The sequence below is a fragment of the Hemiscyllium ocellatum genome, chromosome 25 (genome assembly GCF_020745735.1).
Source record: "Hemiscyllium ocellatum isolate sHemOce1 chromosome 25, sHemOce1.pat.X.cur, whole genome shotgun sequence".
In the NCBI taxonomy this organism is placed as follows: Eukaryota; Metazoa; Chordata; class Chondrichthyes; order Orectolobiformes; family Hemiscylliidae; genus Hemiscyllium; species Hemiscyllium ocellatum.
In genome coordinates this window covers 29,984,978-30,008,219 of record NC_083425.1, presented here as the reverse complement: position 1 = coordinate 30,008,219, position 23,242 = coordinate 29,984,978, and the positions used below count along the sequence as shown (strand labels likewise).

The following is a 23,242-nucleotide window of genomic DNA, read 5'->3' as shown; positions in this document are numbered from 1 at the left end:
GATGGAATCTGGACCTGAATCTGGAAACGGCACAGGCTTGCAGGGCTGAAGGGCCTGTTCCTGTGCTGTCATTTTCTTTGTTCTATATACATTTGGAAAGCTTCATTTTTTAAAAAATGCTCCTTCAATCTGAAATGCAATAGGTTTAATCTAAGAAAATATTTATCTAACAATCTTCAAATTGAGAGAAATTAAAATACACAAACTATTTTAATCAATGCAAAACCGACAGAGGCAGTTTCATGGTTAAACTCATCAATAAAGTGTAAACTACCTTCGTCCTTACAGATTTTCACAGCAATTAAATATTAAATTTGTACTGAAGGCTGCAAAAAGCTCCAAAAGAAAACAAAATTAAAGTTACAATTTCCTTCTAACATGAAATGAAATTATGGAAATGGCATGAATTCAGGTTCACTTAGTACTCACTTCTATGTTGCCACCAGTTTGAAAGGCGCTGAAAACTAACAAAAACCCACATCCCAGAATTATGACATTGATGAGTTTTGTTCCTTCTGGCGTCATTGTTAAATATCTAGGTATTTACAGTTGAGCAGTTTTGGTTGGTAATACTTTTTTGATTCTGACTGGCAAACTTCAACACGATACTCTTCAAAATTCCGGGTTTTCGATGCAATAGGAATTTCCTGTGGCACAAAGACTGTCTCTCGCTCATCGGCTTCTTTCCCCTCTCAAATCACTTTTCTCCCACATTCACTCTCCTCTCCGCCCCTTTCTCTCTTTGCTGTCACCTTCCCTCACTCTCCGTCCCTCCCCTTTGGTCAGACACCTTCCCTCACTCTCCTCCCCTTTCTCTCCTTCCTTTGGTCAGTTATCTTCACTCAATCCCTGGCCCTCCCGATCTCTCCTCCTCTCGCCCACTTTATGCTGCTCCTCAAACAGTCAGCTCCCTCCTTCCATTTCCGTCTCTTGTTCTTCTCTCGTTCCCTCTCTTTCTCATCAAACACACTTTCCTCCTCAATCCCTTCTTCTTCCACCTCACACTCACTGACTCATTGCGAAACAACACCAACCGGCACAAGACCGGAAACAACATACGCATGCGCCATAATCGAACATGACCGTTAGCATTTGAAAAATTTCCGCTCAAGTGGATTTAATCTGGTGTTCCAAAGTCGTAGCTAATGACACGGCTGACGGTTTCCCGTTCGACAATAAACGCAACGTTTAACACCGTTGGCATTGATGAATATGAACCGAATAAAGAGCAGATTGGGTCGAAGGCCATTGAACTACAATTCCCATGTGGCACCGCGGTTGCCATGAGTTAATTGCTGAGTCAGTGACAAAACAAAATGTACAGAAATTATAGTTGTTGATTTTAAAAGTTACATTGCTATGAATAAATTCTTACTGTAATTGAAATGTATATTTCAGGTGGTTCCGCAACCCCATCCTCGCGATGTCACGGTGTGTTTCCGGGTCAAGCAGGCGCCATCTTGTGATTGTCGTTGGGTTAGCTGTTGGTTTTCTGGCGGTTTTCACACGGACCACAGTCTTCGTCTTTACGTGTCGTTGCTCGGAGCCGAAGTTGATCGTAGCGATGAGTTACGGCCGAATGCCCCCCGATATCGAAGGGATGACTTCACTCAAGGTTGACAACCTGACTTACCGCACATCGCCCGAGACGCTGAAGCGCGTGTTCGAGAAGTACGGCAAAGTGGGCGACGTATACATCCCCCGGGACCGCTTCACCCGGGAGAGCCGCGGCTTCGCCTTCGTCCGCTTCCACGACAAGAGGGACGCCGAGGATGCTATCGACGCCATGGACGGCGCGATGCTGGACGGCAGGGAACTGAGGGTGCAAATGGCGCGCTATGGTCGCCCAGCCGAGTCCCACCGCCGAGGAGGCTCGTCCCGCCGCTACGGCGGCGCCTACGGCAGGAGAAGCCGCAGGTTGGTGGCAAGGGGGTGGGTGGCGGCGCGCGTTAATTTTTACCCGATTTTTGGGTGGCGGACTGAATGGGACTTGATCAAGTCCAACCCCCTCCTATTCCTCTGTACACTTGTGAGAGTCGCCATTAGATTGACTAACCCCAGATTTATTCTATGTACTCAACTTCCTTCATTCGTAAGGACAGATATCGATTTCACCTTATTCAGAATCATTGGTCGTATAGACCCGCCTAGAATAGGCAACGGCTTTGGTTTAACTTCGAATCAAAAGGCCGATTAGGTTTTTAAGTAACTAGTTTATTTTATCGCAAGTAGATACACTTTCTTTTCCAACAGTTTTGTTTTTATCTTTATACTGCCAGCTAATAGATATCGTGCCGAGGGAGGCTGTTTTCACAGACTCTAGACGGTTATTAAAAACTGACTCTTTTGTTGCACTTCTTCAGATAAGGATGTGCTTTACTGAGCCTGGGCATAAAGTATTTTTGTATCGTACAGTTATCACTCCTGAGATACCGTGAACCAACTGGACAACTTAGTTAAAGGCGTGTTTATTTCGCTTCTTCCTTGTTGAGCAAATAAAATATTTGGGAGAAAGGGTTGTGACAGACTGTGATACCATTTTTGATCTTTCAACGTTCGAGGGAAAATTCAGATTAATAGTAATAGATGTTATATAGAAATGAAGCTTGCTCCTTTAAATTCTGTTGCACAACATTGTGAAATCCTTTTCGAATGTGATTTAGATTTATTTTCGCAAGTATTTATTGTGTTTTTATCATCTAATTTATTGGGCTCCATGTATTTCTTTGTTCTTTAGAACAACTGTTTCTGACACTGTACTGCTTCAACCCATGTAAATCTCTGGGGGGAGTTGGTTGACTTTGGCTGTCTTAGCTTTGTGTTATCAGGACAACAACAATTATCTGTGGGTGTGTCATCCTTCACATTTGTAAGATGATGCTAACCATTCTACTTTTTGGCAGCTGCAAATTACAGACATGAAGTTGCATACAATAATGAAATTGTCCTATTGGTGAATTGCATGGCTAAAATACTTGAGATTTAATAGTTGTCTTGATTTCCTAATATGCTTAGGCTAATTGATTGTAATATAAACCCAGTGAAGTCAAAAGCTTTGTATTATGTTGTTTAACGAGCTCAAGATGGAAAGATTGCTCCTGGGAAGAACCACCCAGGTGGATTTTAGGTGATGGAAAGTTTATCTGCTCTGTTGTCCCTTGGTTACATTTCCTATCATGAGTTGTGTACACAAATTAAACGAGTTCAAGGGAGACATTGAGATGTGATGTTACTTAGGAAGCTCAAATGCAGAAAGTATTGGGTGTAGGGGCTGTAAAAACTGGGTTTTGTTGGAGATTTCATTTTTTTTTGGTTTTATTTTGCACTTACTTATCTCACTAAAACTTCCCTTTTTAGTCCTAGAAGACGACGTCGATCCCGTACAAGGTCCAGAAGTCGAACTAGATCAAGATCTCGCTACAGCAGGTCCAGGTCTCGTTCCTATTCTCGATCTAGATCTCGTTCCAAATCTAGATCTGCTGAAAGATCAAGGTCTAAGTCAAAGTCTAAATCAAAGTCAAGGTCTCGGTCTGTATCAAGATCTAGAAGTGGATCACGAATGTCTCAAGGGTCAAAGTCAAAATCCCGGTCTAAAACCCCCATATACGCAAGATCTCCACAGAAAGATGGAATTGAATCACCGTAAAAAAGTGGTAAATTGCACCAAAGTGAGTAAATACACTAAAGCAGTGGAATTGAGTTTTTCTCTGAAATAAGAATGCATGTTTATGATTTTAAGAGTGAACAAATATCTAAACTATTAAAGCTGCATTCAGTTATTGGATATTTTTTAAAGGGAATGTCTTGATGCTGAATCCATTGAATTTCCATCGTTAGTCATGGAGGATAATTTCTCAACTTCCATTTTGTTATTGAAACCATTGTACATTAATTTATCTGTATGTATCTCTGTTCATGCATCTGAAACATTAATTCCTGAACGCAACTTCAGCACAGGCAGTTAGTAAGTCGTATTATAGACTGAGCACTCCTGCATATTTCCCATAATTTTGTTAATTCATCACTTCACGCTTTTATCAGCATCCGGACTGCAAAATCTCTAATTTCCTCTGAAATGTGACAGTTTTGACTGAAAGTCTGCAGGGCCCTCAAGTTGAAAATATTGGCCTTTGAGCCAATGTGATGCTGGTTGTTCCCTCTTTGACACAGGCTTCAGTCCACATCAGTACAAGGGATGGGGAAGAAACTTTTTTTTTTAGAGAGAATTCCTGCTTCTTTGTGTTTAAAGTGTTTTGAGGAATTGATTAACTTCCATTTTTTCCTATTTAGGAGGGGTGCTGGCCTGGGGGAGTTGCTGTGCCCAGCAGTGTGAGAGCTGAATGAGCAAACAGTTGAAATAAGACAGTTGCTGAAGTCATGATGCCAAGGTGCTGCTGCTTCTGATAATTTGGCTCCTTCACACTTAAGGCACAGTAACTTATTCAAATCATTTTTCCTAGTTTTTTTCGACCACATTCGGATTTGAACAGCAGGAGGAGAAAAAAAGTAAAAAATATAGTACTTAATTATATTTATTTTAAAGAGGTAGCAACATGGATATACATCATTTTGTTTAAAAAAAACAATGCTGCTGGTTCCTCTTGTGGCTTGATAGACTTTGTGAGCCCTATGCATTCAAATCTTGTGAATAATCTTCTTGTCTGAAGCTTAATGGCAGTGAACAATGTTACAGTGATGATTTATGATTCTGAAAAAAAATCAAGTGCAACCACAAAAAAATGGGAATAATGTAGGAAGAATGTGAATGCCTGAAATGGAAAGAAAAAGTTCATGTTTCAGATTGAGGCCACTTATTATGCTGAACAAAGTGAGAATTTGACCACTCCATCCCAATTTTCTCGCCTTCATTTTTTATTTTGGAAGAAGTACAAGTATGGGCAGAAGATACTTTAAAGATTGAAGTAGATTATGGATAATGTGGGAATTTTATTTTTCTAATTTTACTGAAGGTTTTACACGAGTAGACCAATGAAATCACCTAATTCCTCAAAACGCTAGAGAATACAGACTCAGTTTCCACAATCACTTTTGAAATTATGCAGCTATTGAATTGCTTTTCTGACACCTATTTCCAGAGTAAACTTGAACATTGTCAACGATGCGCCTTGCCCTCAACCTTGCTTTATCACTGACTGCCTTCATCAGAAGAGTAATTGTTAGCTAATACAATTGTTGACATCTCACAGGTCTTGTTTAGTGGTTATACTATCTTTGGGTAAAGTGGTCACTTCGCTGTCTGTCGTCCACACTTTGAGTGACCGCTACTCTTAAGTCACCTCATGCACTTCTTTTTACCCTGTACCTTTTCTAGCACACAGAACTTCACCCTTTTCTCCTACTTTCTCACCCACATTTCTTTCGCATCTAATTTCAGCCTGCAACAACTAACCAACCATTTCTGTAATCAAACAGTGAAACCTCTATAACACGTTTCTGATGTTTGAGTGCTTGGCAGTACTGATCTATATTTTCGTGACACTTGTCGTTTTGGGGCTTTGAGGGATTCCGTGCACAATCAATATCATCTTAGTTTTTAAATTCAGTGTTTGGTTCAATACATGCATTAATATATTGTATAATTAAATACTTCTTTTTACCACCAAATGGTAAATCTCAAACTACTTAACTTTCTTCATGCTATCTCTCGTTTTGCATTACAGTAGGTTATCTTGTTTCATTTCACAATTCCTATTTTTGGAAGTAAAATGTCCATGATTGAAATACTCTATATCCTGTTATAAAATTGAAAGTCATTATCTTCTATTTTTAAAATATTTTTATTCACAATTCAGTTATTTTGGCTTTAAATACTTTTTTAAATGGAAAACAACTTGGTTCACAATGCAAGTAGTTTTTTGGACTTACACATTGCTGATTGCTGCAGATGTTCAATGAATAGTGATGCTGCATCTTGCTACCATGACAGCAGCAGACTCTGCACAATTATGTCCTATGAATCTCTTAACCGAAGTAAGATTTGAATTTATTATAACCTAAAATTTGACAATCAAGAATTTAATATATTTTTGGTGTGATTTTTGGCAAGGCTGCAAATATTGCTCAACCATGGTTGCATTGAGATTGGGGTGATGGATCACCTTTAACTGCTGCAGTATTTGTCGTGGAATCATAGAATAGTACAGTTCTGATGCTCGAGTGGTGTTGGGCGGGCACTTGAGATTTTTACCCAGCAATGATGAAGCAAGTTATTTTTGTCCCGAGTCAGATTCCTTTTGTGTCTCTGGAATCATGATGATGTATCCATGATTTTGCTTCTCATGTTCTTCAGGGTGGTAGAGGTCTTGTGGCAGGTAGGTGCTGTTGGAGTAAGCTTGGTGAGTTGATATACTGCATCCTGAGGATTATATGTACTGCAGTCGCAACAATACACTGGTGAAGGGATGGATATTGAGTTCACTGGCAAGGGTGCTGAGCAAGCGGATTACTTTGTCTTGGATAGTGCCACTTTTCTTCAGTTTTGTTGTGGCTGCATCCACCCAGACAACTGGTGAGTATGTTATCAAGCTCCTGACTTTCAAGTGTGGAGTTAATATAGTTGTTGAACTCTTGGTTTAATACTACTATTACAGTGCAGTCAGGTATAAGTGGATAATATCAGCTCCACTTTGTCAACTGTTGAAAGGATTGTATTTAAATGATGATATCTACCACTTGTAAAATTTTGTCTTCTAAGTAATATGATTGATAATTACATCTGCATGACCGATGAGTATTTTGTTCAACTTGGTGTAATGTGTATTGCCAGATGTTGCCAGCATCCATTTTCTCTTTCCTCTGCATGACAAAGTTGATTATTTGATTTAACTTGAAGATTTGTTTTGTAATTTTAATGTAAATCTTCAAGTGGATACAAAATGAAACAAAATATTTACAATGAAATATTAAGACATCTCAAATTTTAGGTTTTGTAGATGTACTGTAGGCTTTGATCGTGATAGTGGAGATATCGAGAGTTGTTTCCTGGTACTTAGTGGGAAATTGCTCGTGACTAGAATTGAAAACTGCACTTCGAACAACCCAATAAACTTTATTTACAATGCTCCAGAAATCATAAAATTCTGCATAAACAGATTAATATTATTTGCATGTTTTCAAACCTTTAAAAAAAGTTTTTATTCAGTTTTCCATTCAGCTTTGATACTAGCTACTTTACTATTTCCTGTGCAAACGTTTGACATTATGGCAAATTAAACTTTTGTATCGGGGCAACCTTATCTTCAGTGAGGCACACATTCGAGCTTTGAGTGTAGAAATGGTGTGGGACCTTTTTTTTGTTACTTAATTGTTCATATCTAATATCATGTGACCTGAACGTTTCTCCCAACAATCCCATAAATATGAATTTAATTGAATGTACTCTTTGGGGAAAGTATATTTTCAGAAGTTAGTTATCCTGTTATGAGAAGAAAGGAAAACCTTGTGTTGATCAGGTGGACCCGTTTGAACTAAGTTTAACTTGTACAATTCTAGTAAGCAAGGTTATTTTGGATATTTTCAACATTTATGAAGTAGATTATTTTTTTAAATTTTGACTTGTCTTTTTGTTCTAGATATTCTGGATGGCTGGAAGATTTACATGGTAGATGCCTTGCAAGAAGTATCAGCTCTTGCCAACTGTTTAGATGATGGAGAGACCTTCCTAAAATAAGCAGTGATCTCCTTAAAAGGTTATTATAACATTATTGTTTATAATAGGTTTAGTCAGTTTAAGTCATGAATTAAAATTAGTGTCTGAGAAGGCTCATTATGTGTTGTGTGCCATCTGTGTTGCTATTAAACTTCTTACAATTTAGTGAAATGTTCGACTTCAGATGCATTTTGGCTTGGATATGTACATAAGGTAAAAAGCATGGGACGTATTTCCAGGTTTTGTAAAGTTTTTTTTTTCTGTACGCTGAAGTAATTATCTTTCTAAATTTCAACTTTGCATATGTCTTCTTCTGTTATTTTTATTTCAGTCCAATACTAATCTTATTGTCTCATGTATTTTTGTGCACTAGGCGCAGTTGTGTAGCAGTTCTGTAAAGCGGGTTAGCTGTAAGGTGGCGTGTTGCAGTGCAGTGCAGAGTGCTTGGCTGTGTCCTGTATTCTCCTGATTGCTCCTGTAATGATGCCTTGACGTGCAGAAAATATGGCTGTCCAGTAAAATGCCTGTCAGCTGCACCTCCAGAGACGTGGCTGCGTATAAATTATGGAGCAGGCAGTAAGCACCTTTAGCTACCTTGTTTTTGTACTTGGTAATGTGGTTTATCCATTTCCACATGGAATACACTGTTTAGAATGCTGTTAATTTTTGAAATTGAGTGTAATTAACAGTTTTGTTTGCTTCAATACATGAATCCTGTACAACTTGTAATATTAAAAAAATTTTTTCTTGGTGTTAATTGTTCCATGTTTATAACTATTAAGAATGTATTCAGAAAGCAGTTTTTAAGTGATCATGTGAAGTTGACAGACAGATGTGGACGGCACGGTGGCACAGTGGTTAGCACTGCTTCCTCACAGCGCCAGAGACCCGGGTTCAATTCCCGCCTGAGGTGACTGTGCAAACTCCACACAGACATCCTCCCCGTGCCTGCGTGGGTTTCCTCCAGGTGCTCCGGTTTCCTCCCACAATGCAAAAATGTGTAGGTTAGGTGAATTGGCCATGCTAAATTGCCCATAGCGTTAGGTTAAGGGGTAAATGTAGGGGAATGGGTCTGGATGGGTTACGCATCGGCGGGTCGGTGTGGACTTGTTGGGTGGAAGGGCATGTTTCCACACTATGTAATCTAATCTAAAAACGGTTGCTTGGTTGGACTACTGCAGATGGGAACTAGAGTTTTGATGTATATGAAAACAATTGTGTGGGGGGTGGGGGCAGTCTTTTGCTTAAACTCACCATCACACTTTTTTTAAAAAAGAAAAATCCATTGATCTACTCTGAAAATAATTAAACCTTCCTAGTCAATGTTAAATTTGACCATCTTTTGTAAAGTTAAAATTTATCTTTTGAGCTACTGTACAAGTGGATCTAGTGCTGGCAACTTCGCCCAGGCCTTAAAATTAATGATTTCTTTGTTCGTAAAAACATGATTTCCATGCTTGGATATTTGTATTGGTTCATGATTTTTGCTCCACCGGGAAATCATTGTGTGGTTCTGACGTAAGCTAAGCCTGGTTTCATTTAGTTTGCAGCTTGAACTGCAAAACACTAGATTCAAATATCACTGGAACCTGTCTTGATTTCAGTTAGAACTCAAAATTTGCACAAACATGCTAAACAGATCACTGCATATAATGTGCAAATGCAATTTTACTCAGATGAAGGAAAAATGCAGATCAGGCAATGAAACCGAACATATGGATGATCATAGCATGAATGGGAACAAATAATGAATTGCATATGCAATTCAATTCTGAAGTCTCACTTCCAGCTGTCGGAGCTTGTCTTGAAGCTGGAAGTGACAAAATAGTGCCATGAAAGAGAGAGTAGCCCAGGCAGCCCTGTCTGCCAGAGATGTTGGGCAAACCCAAGTCTTGCTGTTTTAGAAGATAGCCATAGTTCAATTATCTTACAACATTGTACATACCACTTATTTTTACAAATATGGTGACAAAAGAAATACTCCGCACTCTGGATGAACCTTGTAACCTCTTTATCTATTTAATCATAATGAAAGCTTTTTATATTTTCTCTTAGACCATGAAAATTCTTAAATTTGACAATAGTGTACCTGGTTCCATAGTGTTGGCTGTACCACTGTACAGTATAACTATTCAAACTAGGTGTTTTAAAGAGCTTAGAGTATTCATAGGACGGAATTTTTCATGCAGTAAGTTGAAAGCTGGTGATTCATGCTTGCTACTGTGGTGTGTATTTTAATATTGGATCAAATGTGTTTTTTCAGGCTATATAACCACAATATAACTCCAGACAGTACTTCTGCAAGTTTGAGAAATATTGTCCTGAAAAACAGCTCATTTGTAATTGTTTCATAGCACAAATTTGCTTTTCCAAGTTATAACTATATTTGGAGTACCCGTATGTATTGTACAGCAGTTTTTACTGACATTGTAAGAGCTAAAACCTAAATATTGCTCAGATTTTTGACTGAGGAAAAAGGTGTTTATATTTTCCCTTAACTCGCTATTATGGTTAGAGTGCACCAACCGTGAACAATGGATACGCTTTTAAAACTGGGAGTGGGAATCAGTGTGGTTGGAATTTGGCAACAGCAGCAGCCGTAAGTTTCCAGTTAGTAGTTTAAGGAATGGGGCCTGGTAAAGACAGAACGTCATCTACATGCTGCCAGTATCAAAAGTGTAAGAGCTGAAATTTGGGTGAAAATAGGCATTGTTGAGTGTTGAATATCAGGTCAGCCTTTGGTAAGGATGGAGTTTGAAGTCTGGACAGAGTTGCTCTTGGCTTTGCACGGAACGCTTGAAACAAGTTTTGTGCTGTTTCTAGCTTAATCTTGCTATTTTAAGCTGGCGAGTAAACATTAATAACTAAAACCTTTTGTATCTCAAAATTGTAGATGTGGGCCTGTTATTAGTAGGCAAATAAAAATCAGGACTCGTTTGATTTCAGATGAGTTCAAAAGAGCAAATTAAAACATGGTGGAATTGGTGTGGAATGTTGACAGGATGTTTTGCACCCCACTACATTCCATTAAAAGGACCAGCTTGAACTTCAATTGCTCTTCATAGCAAGAATATTGAAGCATGAGGAATTTTATTCATCCGAGTTGTTTCCGAGTTTAGAAAAATCACGTTTTAATTGTGCATCACTACAGCTGTATTGTAACTTCAATTGTTAGTCACCGATGCTTCACGCGGATAATGCAAGACAGAGCAATTGAGGTAAAGATCAACTTTACTCCTGATTTAACTCATGATTAAAGGGATGAATGTCATACTCCTGTTTTAAATTGTGCATCTTGAAAGAGGAAGGTAAATATTTTGAGCAGTTTAATTTTAATGCCAGCTTTAGGCATGTTTCCATAATATGTATTGTGGATGTTACTTATGTTGATTGACAAAGTGCATTGTCAGCTCAGCAGTCTAGCTTTGTATTGTTTCAATTCAGTATGAGGTTGGGTAATGTGGTCTAAATTTCATAACTTATTTAATAGATGAACACTTCTGTATAGCCAAGACATCTTAGCTTATTCACAAAGGGGCCATAGTTTATGCAGCCAGAGATTATTAAAATACAGTGTCAGGAGGACACCAAAATTGCTAAATTACTGCTAAGCCATAATTCTAGACTCTAGAAATGGCTTTTTACTAATGTGATACTTAATCAATGAATAAGCCTGTGTGGAGGAAGCAACTGGAGTATTGGTTTGTAGTACAAATTTTCTACACAGCTAACTAATTTCCATTTGAAACGTATAGAGTTGCTGTCATTTTAATATAGTACAACATTTGAGGAGTGGAAAAAACAGGTTTTGTCTGTATTTCTGCAGTCATGAGTATTATGGAGCTTATATTTTGATTAAAATCAATCCATTGACACAATATCCAAACATTCATGTAAACTTATTGTGAAAAATGAAGTCAGAACAAAATATTAGGAATAGACAGCGGCTGTGTCTGGAGTTGGAGGTGAAGCAGCTGACATTTAAAGTCTGCATTTTTTTTGCACAGAGAGAACTTTGACTTGCTCACACTAAACTCTACATAAGTTAGGCTTAGGAAAAACAGCACCACTCAAACATCCAGCAAAGCAAATGTAAACTTCAAGGTCCATGTCGGTAATGAACTGTGATACCTTTACATTGGTTTCCAATTTCTAATTGATTTTAGAGTTAACTATATTTTAACTTTAAGGTGGTAAGGTGTTGGAAAAGGTTATAAGAAATAGGATTTACAATCATCTGGAAAGGAATAATCTGAACAGGATAGGTTAAGACTGTTTTGTGAAGGATAGGTCATGCCTTATTAACTTTTGAGTTCTTGGAGAAGCTGACACACAGGTGCCTGAAGGTTAAGTGGTTGATGGGGTGTAAATGGACTTCAGTAAGGCGTTTTAATGGAAAGGTGCCACATGGTGGGCTATTGCTCAAAATAGAGTTTTGGGATTGAAGGTGATAGGTCATGGGAAACGTTCATCCTGGAGCCCAGTTACCAGTGAATATCGCAAGTATTGGTTTTTGGGGACACTGCTGTTTTGTCACTTGTATAAATGACCTGGATGTGAGCATAGGAGGGGTTAGTAAATTTGTGGATAACACCAGGTAAGCAGACTTGTGGATAGTGCCAAAGGATGTGGGTTAGAGGGATGAAGATAAGATGCAGAGCTGGGCTGAGAACTGGCAAATGGAGTTTGCTGAGGAAAAGGTGAGGGGTAGTTCACTTTGGAAGAAGTAACAGGAAAGCAGAGTATGGGGCTAATGGTAAAATTCTTGGAAGTACAGGTGAAGAGAGATCTGTGTCCAGGTGCATAGGTTGTTGGAAGGCATAGTGTTTTGGTGTTTATGGGTAGGGGCATTGAGTTTCAGAGCCACAAGATTATGCTTCAGTTGCACCAAACAATGGTAAAGCCACACCGGGAGTATTTTGTACAGTTCTGGTCACCATATTATATGAAGGGTGCTGGTATGGAGGGTCTTATGAGGTAAGGTTGAGGGAACGGAGACTGTTTTATTTTTGGAGGGGCAACTTATACGTCTCAATTAAGATAATCACTCGGTTAGATAGGATGGACAATGAGAGCCTTTTTCCTCGGCTGGTGAAGGCCAACATGACAGGACATAACTTTTAATTGAGGGGTGATCGATTTAGGACAGCTGGGGTAGTTTCTTTACTACTGTTGGAGGCAGGCCATTCCATGCCACTACTACTAAGTAGACTCACTGATGTTAAGGGCATTGGACATATGTAGGGATAATGAAACTGCAGGTTAGATGGGCATCAGATTAATTTCACAGGTCACTGTAACAGAGGACTGTGCTGTAACATTCTATGTTTTAAGCCAAACATAGTGAAATAACTTACCGAATATATTACAGCACTACCAACAGTTGTTTGGCATGTAAGGTCTGCAGCAGTCTTATGAAGGGTTACTGATCTGTTAATGTATGATTTTTTTGTCATTAAGAATTTGGAGCATGGAGTAACTGGATTTCAATGTAGCAGGAATTACTCTTGGGAAAGGAGCAAGTGATGACTGTTGACAAACTACAACTATGCTGAAATAAACAACCATCATCCAGTTTTATTAACACTTGAAGCCCGTTAGAAATGTCCATTTATTTCTGATATGGGGAAACACTACATTTACAGATGTAAATGTTTAACAGTGAGAATGGATGGGAAATGGTCATGTTACTTCAAGACAAAATTATGCAAGTTAAAAACATTCCTGATTGTAAAGTGATTGTACCATGCTAAAACAAAGGAAATTTAAAAAAAAAAGTCCACCAGGGGAAACAAATCACTATTATATACTTGCTAACAACGGCATGTTTGAAGACCCTAAATAAAACATTAATTCCCTGCACTGGTTTCAGACAATAATGGAGATACTTCATCAAACATTAATTACAATATTAACTCACAATTCAAAAAGGTTTAGTGCCACTCTTGGTCCTTCCATGCTGGACCAATCCTTTCAACAGCAAAAGTGCATCAGTGAAATAGTTTATGATAAACATAACTTTTGACATGGTAATGTTTTCTGTAGAATGATTTGTAAATGGATTGTGAATGTAAAGAGCAACTGCAGTATTTCTAAAACAATCTTTTTCAGTAGATTAGGTTCAGGTTACTGAAGGAATACTAGTTTCTAACATGATAATCATCATGTGAACAGCGTGACTTCCTGGCAAGTTTGATCCGGCAAGGAATTCTTCATCTGCTTTGAATGTTTCTAGAGGAATGTGAACACACTTCAAATTCCACTTATACAATAATGATTCAATTGACCAATCAGCACTGGAAGAAAGGGAGAAAAAAAAGAAATTACAGCAAAGGGACACTACTAACACTGAAACTTACAACGCAACATTAACCTCATTTTCAGTATGTTGAAGATACTAGAATAAGAAAGATCAGATATAATATCCAATTGGATTGTGGTATCCTAAGAATAGTAGAGGTAGACTTAAGTTTGGAGACAAGAAAGAAAGTGTAAACTATACTGTTAAGGAAAGTGGGAAACCAAGTAACTATGCCCACAAAATCAGGACTTGTAATTGAAACTACAGTTTCTGCTTGTGTTATTGGGGTCAATGTGTGCACATAAATGGAAGAGCTTAGTTTAAACTACATGGTTATGCCAGTATATTTGCAGAATAGAATAAACAGTGTAATAGACTAGAATTTTATGATTTTGATGCAGTTCTGCTAACAAAACTGCTTCAAAAATTTAAGTACGTCTAATATTTCACCTTTGACTATATAATTTAATTTGTGCATGTTAGTCAGTTTCTAAACATGATCCTAGTTTTTAAGAAATTCTGAATAAATAGTAAGGGATTCACTCTAATTTCCCCAACCTAATACCTCAGCTGAAAACAATGTCATGAAAGAGTATATATGAGTAGTCCTGTTAAAATATAAATGCAGTTAAACTGGTGAACTTGGTAGCCAGTTCTGAAGCTTGTTTTGTTGTCGCCAGAGTACAATATCTCCCCCTTTTTTGGCCATCAGATAATCTAACAATTAGCAATAGAAATATGATGCGAGGGGAAGAATGCCTCAATTCCCAAAGCTTGAAGTTGGTTAATCAACAGGAAATAGTGCTTTGATCAAAAATACAAACAAAAAAAGGTATTAAAATGCTCAGGCACAAGCAGTAATTTACAAACTTACCAGCGTTCCTGATAGGTGGTCCAGAAAAGTGCATGTGGATTTTTTCGGATGAGGTAAAAAACAGTTGTTAATATATTCTCGAAGTCTATTTTAAAATGAAAAAGATATTTTGGCGAGTTGACAGAAGATTTGTAGCTCAGGTTGAGGTTCTGTACGTAGGGTTGCTCACTGAGCTGGAAGGTTCATTTCCAGACGTATCGTCACCCTATAAGATAAGATCTTCAGTGGCCCTCAGGCGAAGCACTGCTGATAAGTCCTGCTTTCTATTTGTATGCTTGGGTTTCTACCACCCTGGAGAAAGAACAGGAAGTGACATCACCAACCCAAACATACAAATAGAAAGCAGAACTTATCAGCAGTGCTTCGCCTGAGGCCCATGGACGATGTTACCAATAGGGTAACGAAACATCTGGAAACTAAACTTCCAGCTCAGCGAGCAAACCTACATCCAAAAAAATATTGTTTTCATATTCAGCAATAAACATCTGAAAAGTTAGTTTAACGTTTCCAGGAGTCATAATTACATGCAACCAATGGCAGTTATGGTCAATTTAAAATGCACATTTCAGATAAAAGACAAAGCAATAATAATGCAAGTATTCAAGTACTAGATATTTGAACTGGCAGGGAGGAAGAGAAACTTCCAGGTTGTTGACCTTTCAACTGCCGTCCACAGTGCTAGACCTATTTACTGTTTCCAAATCTGTGTTTTGTATCAGTTTTCAAGTTTAAATAATGAATTGTTGTGTGTTCCAGTTACTCAGCTTGTTGGTATGAGTAGCCATGCCCTGGATGCCAAAAATATCACCAGTTCATGTTTAAGTGATCCAATTCCAATTCTTATATCCTCGGTATAAGAATTAATATCATACTTGAGTAATATGTTGAATCATTTGAGATCTTAATATGAACAGCAGCATTAAAGCCGCCATGTGTAAAACACTGTGGAAGTAAAAATATGCCTTGCTGCAAGTTGTGAAGGACAACTCCGCGCCACTGAAGAATATTGCCCACGTTTCACTTATAACCAGATATCTATAGATTCACCCATCATGTTACAGTATAAGTGAAGACTATTTCTCCTAGAGCAATGCAGAAGAGGGAAAACGGTTCCATATTATCATTGGTCTCTCTCATTTCTGGAGAGCAAAGAGATGAGACTGATTATAAAAACTCCTTTACAATTTTCGTTTCAATTAAGCGTATTTCCATAGTGTCTTTTCCTACAAAAAAGGCAAATTAACAAGCTTCAGTTAACTCTCCAAGAACAAAAATTAGCAACTTTCGTTCTATTCCCTTAAAAAATTTGGGAATGTTTTAACTAGTTAAAAAGTGCAGCACAAATGTAGGTTGTTAAAATCAACACAGTTAATTGACAAAAAAAAGCTTGCGATTGAAATGCTCGATCAAATTCCTGAACACCAAAATAAAATTTTAAAACTGTGGATGATGGAAATCTAAAAAAAGTCAAAACTACTGACAAAACTCTACATATGGCAGCATTTGTGGGAAGAAAGCAGAGTTAACATTTTGAATATGATGTTTGATTCTGATTAAATCAAAGGTTTAGCCTGAGAAAGTGTATTTTTCCTCTAGAATATATATCAATAACTAACATTATTCAATCAATCCAAAATACATAAAAGAGACAATATTCCTTTATATTATAATGTACAAGTATAGGCTTTGCAAATATTAAACTTTTACCTTCAGTGTCATAAAACACATCAGAACCCAGAATTATATCTATCTGAGGTAGCAGCACAAGATCAGGTGATATTTGCCCCCAGGTTAAACCAATGACCGGCACATCTTCAAGGTTATTAATCTGGCAACTGAGGCGGCAGTTATCCAAGCAATTCGGAAGCTCTGCACTGTCGGATAAAATCACATTGGCACCACATTTTGCTGCCACTATGCCAGGTAAGCCTGCACCAGCCCCAATCTGAAAACAAAATTAATTCCAACATCATTGCAAATTGAAAATATTGTACTTTGAATATAATTTTAAACTATTTTGTGGTTGGCGAATGTGCATTTGCAAATTGAATCACTGTTTTTAGATACATCAATTAAACTAACGATGTGTAAATGATAACAACACATACAAGAGCAGTGATGTTTTGGTGGAAAACTTGTAAGCTATTTCCTTAAGAACGACTTTGTCTTGAGCAGCAAGGGACACTTTCTTTCAAATCCAATCCTCTTATGGAGCAAAGATGACATAGAATTGTATTTGTTTCCATTCTTAACCAGAAGGTTTATCTCACAATTAAGCAACCTTCTCATTGAAATTACCTTTTTTTTTGTTTTCAACCTACTGTCCATCATCAATAAAATGTATGCAGCCAAATGAAGATTTACAAGTCAAGCCTATTAGGGGCAATACAAACCAAAAAAGTGTGCAGGGGGAGGTCAAAGCAGAGGGAAAATAAAGCACTGTATCCCAAATAGTGTCCACCTTTTTCTAAATGTAGAGGGAATTGATGGACACCACGTCCAAGGCTCCACCCTCCACCAAGTACTCAAAACCAGTGATGGTGGAGCTACAGATTCTGGAGCAGTGGCTCTCTGGCAAACGCCAGAACTCCAGAAGGCAATAAGACCCAGCTTGGGTTGACCCTGTTCCAAACATTTATCAGGCTCGGTTAAAAGACAGGCAGTGAACTGAAGCAGATTACATGGAATGATCTAATATACATTCTAATTTATCACCTATTTTCTACTGGTGTCATCATTCAAAATCAAGTTAGTTTAGTTTACCTCTAAGATGGTCTTCCCTCTTAATGTATTTCTGGAAAACCACACATATTGTGCCAATACCACAGCGCATGGCCATACGTACATACCATATTGGGGGTCTGGTACCTGAAGCAAAAAGAAAAGCAATAACTTATATTTAAATTGCACCTTAAACATGGTAAAATATCCCAAGACATTTCACAGGAACCTAACCTAGCAGAAACTGATAAGCTACAGAGGAAAACATCCTGCTGAAAAGGCTATTAACTTGAAATACTTTCTCTCTTGACAGATGTTGCCTGATTGACTATGTGCATCATTTTCGTTTTTGGGAAAACATTTATCTTTGTAATCAAGCAGTTGATGATAGGTGATCTTTAAGCAGCATCTTGGAAAAGTGAAGGCATGTTGCTTGTGGAGGGAATTCCAGAGTTTAGAGACTAGGCAGCTGAAAGAACAGCTGTCAGTAGGAGATTGATGAAGTAGGGATGCAAAAAAGGCCAGGTTTTGACCCTATCCCCATTCACCTGTTGTACTCTTTGCTACCTTCTCCCCAGCATCCTCCTCCCATTTATCTCTCCAACCTGCCTCCATTCCTGATAAGGGCTTTTGTCCGAAACATCGATTTTCCTGCTTCTTGGATGCTGCCTGACCTGTGTGCTTTTCCAGCACAACTCTAATCTAGACTCTGGTTTCCAGCGTCCGCAGTCCTCACTTTTGCCCAGATTTTGAGAAATGCAGACCATTGTTTGGACACAGTGACCTCCAAAGGTAACTTTTCAGGGACAATAAATAAATTGTTGCCACCAGCCTGGTCCAGGCGCAAACCCACAAAAATCCTCATATCTGCCCACACCCGTATGCACCAGATGAGATCTGGCTCTAACTGAATAAGTAAAATAGAACCAGGTGATTAGAATATCACTTTCCTGCCCAATTCTGGCGAGAAATTCAAAGAGATGGTGTGGTAAATTGTGTCAAAGGCTGCAGATAAGTCAAGGGGAATTGTGCATCAGTCACTCAGAATATAATTGGTGGCTTTAATTAGAGCCATTTCAGTGCTGGAAAAAGATCAAGAACTAGAGATAACACACAGGATCATGTATTTCAATGTTGTTTATGGAATCTACTGTGAAAATTGTGTTAAGAAAGATACTTCCTCTTCAAAACAAATGAACTCACTGTTAACCATGGTTCATTGACGTCCAGAGATGGGAGTATTGACAAAGCCATTCGATTCAAGCCTACTCTCGAAACCGGTGACAACTTGGTACTGATAGTACAAAGGAGGTGGTGCAATGTCACAGATGCAATACATCACACAATGATAAAATCAAATTCCATCTATTCTGAGGATACAAAACACATTGCTTTGCAAATCACATTATTGAATCCTTCATTGTTTTACTTCATCAAGCCATCTTTCACAAGTAATTTTTACAGGACCTCTATAATAGCAGGATTAATAATTCCAGGATTCAACAATAGCATTCAAACTGAAGTGGGAAAAAAAATCCTGAAACAAAATTGTGGAAAAGAGCAGAGGAGCTAGATTAAATTCTCACAATGGTTTGTCCAGATCCAGTGGGTCAAATCCCTTCTTTTGTGTGGTGTTTAGTGATTTACTCCCTAATTCTAGTTTATTCTATATCTTGTATAATTATATTTTTTAAAACATACAGCTGTAAAATTAAAATCAGATAAATAAAATGTTGATGTTTGGTTGGTATCATATAACCTTTTGGTTTTATGCAACCTCCTAAATTAACAAAATATATTTTAATAATGAAGAGAATGCTGAATCATATTTAGTAACAGAGTTAAATTTTATTGCAAGGCTGACCGGAACTGAAGGAAATAAAAATGGGATGATACTACCAACCATTTGGTTTCCTTGACCCGTTTTGCTGATAGGAAATGTGGGAATTACCTTATGAATTGATCTGTTGAGGAAACATTTTGTTCAGTAATGTAGATGGTAATTTCCTGAAATAAGCAGTTAACACAGGATTTATCCTACTTGCCAAAAATTGTTCTCAGTTGTCAGTTTGATGTTGCACTTCACACAAATCAAAAAACAGAATAAACACACTCTGGAATAACATGCTGTAGAATTATTCAAAAATGGAAAAGACTCCTTCAATCATTGGCACACAATTACATGCAAAAATCAGCAAACAAAAAAAACCCACAAAAACAACAGACTTTGTTCCTCCCGTTGTGGCACTGCAGTATGTTACTCAAGCCTAAGTGAAGATCATTTTCAGATCGACTTCGTCAGGTCTTTCTTTACCAATCTCATCTTTTCCAATTCGAGTGACCTTTGCACTTCTACTGTGGCAGTGAATATACCCAAGAGGCAAAATACCTGCTCTCCCACTGAGTTATCTCTGCATCACAGTATCTAGCAGATGTCTTTGACTAGAACTCTAGTGCATTTAGTTGTTGCTGATGCTGTTTCATTATGTGATACCCAAGATCTCATGCAAGCAATACTGGTGAAAGATAGCCAACCAACATGGGTTTCTTTGCTGTTATCTTCCATTTCCTGCTAACATTAACACAGAGTCACAACGTTAAGCCCACGTAGATGGTGTTGGCTTCCCAGACCACATGAAGCTGCTGGGGATTGGCATCGATGCAAGAATCGGCAATTCAGCAATCTCAACACCATTACTCCCCATTAGGGCTAAAAACATCAACTCTCCTGCTCCTCTGCTGCTGCTCGACTTACTTTGCTTTTTCCAGCTGCACATTTTATTGACTATGCTATCATCCATCCCCACTTTACGAGCTCAGGAAATTTATGCAGCCACTCATCCCAATTTCCCCACATTATGTAGTCAATGCTGATATAGGAATCTGGTGCACAATTATTAGGACTAAATCCCACTTTCAGCATAGTTGGAGCAACAGCTGTCTTATTGAGATACAATAGAACACTTACATCAAAGTCCCACAACTTGTTGGTTTGAACACTGAATATGTCTCGTTCATCACCAGGTCAAAGCCTTGAAGCTTCCCATTTAATGGTATTAGTGAGGCAATAAGATATAGAGCAGAAGTAAGCCACTCAGCCTGAGTCAGCTCCGCCATTCCCTCATGGCTGAATGTTTTGCAACCCCATTCTCCTGCCTTCTCCCCATAACCCTGATCTCCTTACTAATCAAGAACCTCTCTCTCTCTTAGATACAACGAAAACACTTCCACTTAATAAGTTGCTCCCCATCCTTCAAAGAAAGCAAGAATTATTAAGGAAGCGATGCAAGTCAGAAATGGGAAGTGTGGATAAGCTGAAAGCAAAATCAGACAGTTCTCACAGATTCTTCAATAACTATTGCACTTTAACAGTAGTCCTACACATTGGCCATAAAAATCAATGTTAAAATAGTTTGAAAGCTCGAATTTAAGAAACAGCAGGCATTTTTATACACTTTTCACATATTCAAGATGTTCCAAAACAGTTCACAGATCTATTCAGTGTAATGGCTGTTTTCAAGAGGGTAACATGGTAGCCACATTCAAGTATCAAGATTCCAAGGTGTATATAAAAAAAAGACACACGACAATGCAGCTTTCTATCAGTTATAAAAAGCAGCCTAGAAGTGTGTGCTATTGTAGGACAGGGCTTGAAATTAGACAAGATTTATAGGTGAGTGTAATAACCCAACACCAAACTAATATATTGTCACATTTAACATTATTAGTACAATTCATGGTCTGGCCTACATGTACTTCCAGATTCACAGTAATGTGCTTGCCTTTTAACAGTTCTCTGAAATAGTCCCAGTAAAGCAGTTAAATCAAGCTGCAACTTGGGATGGGTAATTAATGCTGAGAAAGCCAGGAAAAACAGCACAATGATTCCTGATGAAGGGCTTATGCCCGAAACGTCGAATTTCCTATTCCTTGGATGCTGCCTGACCTGCTGTGCTTTAACCAGCAACACATTTTCAAAACAGCACAATACTCAGGGAATGTTTTCATTGACACAGTACAACCCCAAAGGGCCAGTCTTATGCAGAAAAGGTTCATCCCATCTCTCAGGACTGGTTCTATACTCACTACATCCCCACCTCTTGCTCAGACAGAAATATTTCTCAGCTTTCAAAAGTCAGTGAGGGTGGGAAAATCAATAGCTTGTGCGAGGCATACGCAGAAAGGTAACTGGAAAAAGGCAATATTATCACCTTCCATTGATTTAATTTCCCAAATTGGAGGGGGACAAAGGAGATGATGGTGGAATTAACCAAGACAACCACTTCCTGAATTTATTTCTTGCAAAATAAACAAAGTCAAACGCTGGAAATCTGAAACAAAAACAGAAAGTTGCTGAAGAAACTCAGCAGACCTGGCAGCATCTACAGAGAGAAAGCAACTGGACAATGGGTCCTTCTGCCCACAATGTTGTGCAGAACATGGCACAAAGTCAGACTAATGCCTGCCATTGGTCCACATCTCATTCCTGATGAAGGGCTTTTGCCTGAAATGTCAATTTCCATGCTCCTCAGATAACACCTGACCTGCTGTGTTTTTTCAGCACCATTCTAATCTTGGTCCATATCCCTCCATAACAAGAGAACAATGTTCCCCCCTCTGGTATGACTCTTCTTCAGAACTCAAGTACTGTACCCAAAGATCTTCATATCCCTCATTTATCTCTGCTTTCTCTTTCCCCAGACACTGCCAGACTGGCTGAGCTTAGTCAGAGAGATAAACAGCAGAGAAACAGACCATTCAGTCCAACTCATCTATGCCAACCAGATATTCTAACCTAATTTAGTCCCATTTGCCAGCACTTCACCCATACCCCTCCAAACCCTTCCTTTTCATACGCTATTCCTTTTAAATGGTGTAATTGTACTAGTCTCCATTACTTCCCAGGCAGCTCATTCTACAGACACAGCATCCTCTGCGTGAAAAGTGACCCCTTATGTCACTTTTAATTTTTTCCCCCCTTACCCTAGTGGGCAGCACGGTGGTTAGCACTGCTGCTTTACAGCCACCAGAGACCGGGGTTCAATTCCCGCCTCAGGCGACTGACTGTGTGGAGTTTGCACGTTCTCCCCGTGTCTGTGTGGGTTTCCTCCGGGTGCTCCGGTATCCTCCCACAGTCCAAAGATGTGCGGGTCAGGTGAATTGGCCATGCTAAATTGCCCGTAGTGTTAGGTAATGGGGTAAATGTAGGAGTATGGATGGGTTGCGCTTCGGCGGGTCGGTGTGGACTTGTTGGGCCGAAGGGCCTGTTTCCACACTCTAAGTAATCTAATCTTAAAAAAAACCCTATCAAGTTTGTCCAGCGACTTTCTGTTTCAGCTTGACCTCTTCCCTAATCGCACAGCGCCCTTAGTCTCCCTCCTCTCCTCCTTCCCCAGCAACGAGATGAGGAAGAACATGGGCCACCTCAGGCACAGTAACTTCGAGCCACTCAACACGGCCAACCCTAGGAGGCCCGTCTTCAGCGAAAACGAACCGCTTCTCTCCGAGCCGTCTCGCGCTACTCATGGCGTCACAACGGCTGAGCCTCGCCGCCGGATAGAGGGCGTGTCCGCATGACGTCGCAAGAGTGGTAGTCGTCTGAACCAATCAGCCCTTAAGGGGCGGGGTTGATAGGGTCCAGTCATCCGTCGTGGGCGGGACTTCCTCCTCACGGTTT

At 38.9% G+C, this 23,242-nt stretch overlaps 3 protein-coding genes across 10 annotated transcripts in view; 1 reads left to right on the top strand and 2 right to left on the bottom strand.

Moving 5' to 3' along the window:
- Positions 1 to 1,519, bottom strand: part of mfsd11 (major facilitator superfamily domain containing 11) — a 58,600-nt gene extending 57,081 nt beyond the window's left edge. The window contains exon 1 of one of the 2 annotated variants that reach the window (XM_060844979.1): positions 1,376 to 1,519. In XM_060844979.1, coding sequence (XP_060700962.1) covers positions 1,376 to 1,416 — 41 coding nt within the window. In that variant the 5' untranslated portion in view covers positions 1,417 to 1,519. Of the gene's footprint in view, positions 1 to 429; positions 1,005 to 1,375 lie in introns of those variants that run through there. The other variant, XM_060844976.1, reaches the window with a different exon arrangement.
- On the top strand, positions 1,432 to 8,420 carry LOC132828049 (serine/arginine-rich splicing factor 2-like). 2 transcript variants are annotated; one of them, XR_009646072.1, is made up of 4 exons: positions 1,432 to 1,917; positions 3,358 to 3,668; positions 7,593 to 7,709; positions 8,043 to 8,420. XR_009646072.1 is itself a non-coding variant. In XM_060844980.1 (3 exons), exons 1-2 carry the CDS (start codon positions 1,565 to 1,567, stop codon positions 3,644 to 3,646), a joined length of 642 nt encoding a protein of 213 aa, XP_060700963.1. In that variant the 5' UTR covers positions 1,432 to 1,564; the 3' UTR covers positions 3,647 to 3,668; positions 7,593 to 8,420. The 2 variants fall into 2 exon arrangements, 1 of the variants encoding a protein (XP_060700963.1); XM_060844980.1 differs by having other exon boundaries at positions 7,593 to 8,420.
- A 4,862-nt stretch (positions 8,421 to 13,282) lies between these two features.
- mettl23 (methyltransferase 23, arginine) lies at positions 13,283 to 23,109 on the bottom strand. 6 transcript variants are annotated; one of them, XM_060844531.1, is made up of 6 exons: positions 22,990 to 23,081; positions 19,517 to 19,529; positions 17,608 to 17,712; positions 16,552 to 16,789; positions 14,845 to 14,929; positions 13,283 to 13,965 (listed from the first exon to the last, which is right to left on the bottom strand). In XM_060844531.1, exons 3-6 carry the CDS (start codon positions 17,689 to 17,691, stop codon positions 13,791 to 13,793), a joined length of 582 nt encoding a protein of 193 aa, XP_060700514.1. In that variant the 5' UTR covers positions 17,692 to 17,712; positions 19,517 to 19,529; positions 22,990 to 23,081; the 3' UTR covers positions 13,283 to 13,790. The 6 variants fall into 6 exon arrangements, with proteins under 6 accessions (XP_060700514.1, XP_060700511.1, XP_060700509.1 ...); XM_060844528.1 differs by lacking the exon at positions 19,517 to 19,529 and adding an exon at positions 18,769 to 18,930 and having other exon boundaries at positions 22,990 to 23,075; XM_060844526.1 differs by lacking the exon at positions 19,517 to 19,529 and adding an exon at positions 18,769 to 18,935 and having other exon boundaries at positions 22,990 to 23,070.
- Positions 23,110 to 23,242: the final 133 nt, after the last annotated feature.

Bases quoted from the DNA above. Each gene is read 5' to 3' on its own strand.
- mettl23 (XM_060844525.1), bottom strand. From the start codon at position 23,091: ATGAGTAGCGCGAGACGGCTCGGAGAGAAGCGGTTCGTTTTCGCTGAA. The intron at 16,790-17,607 runs GTAAACTAAACT...TTTTGTTTTCAG, and splicing joins GAGGGAAGACCATCTTAGAG to ATTGGGGCTGGTGCAGGCTT. The intron at 14,930-16,551 runs GTAAAAGTTTAA...ATTTTAAAATAG, and splicing joins TGTGTTTTATGACACTGAAG to ACTTCGAGAATATATTAACA.
- LOC132828049 (XM_060844980.1), top strand. From the start codon at position 1,565: ATGAGTTACGGCCGAATGCCCCCCGATATCGAAGGGATGACTTCACTC. The intron at 1,918-3,357 runs GTTGGTGGCAAG...TTCCCTTTTTAG, and splicing joins TACGGCAGGAGAAGCCGCAG to TCCTAGAAGACGACGTCGAT.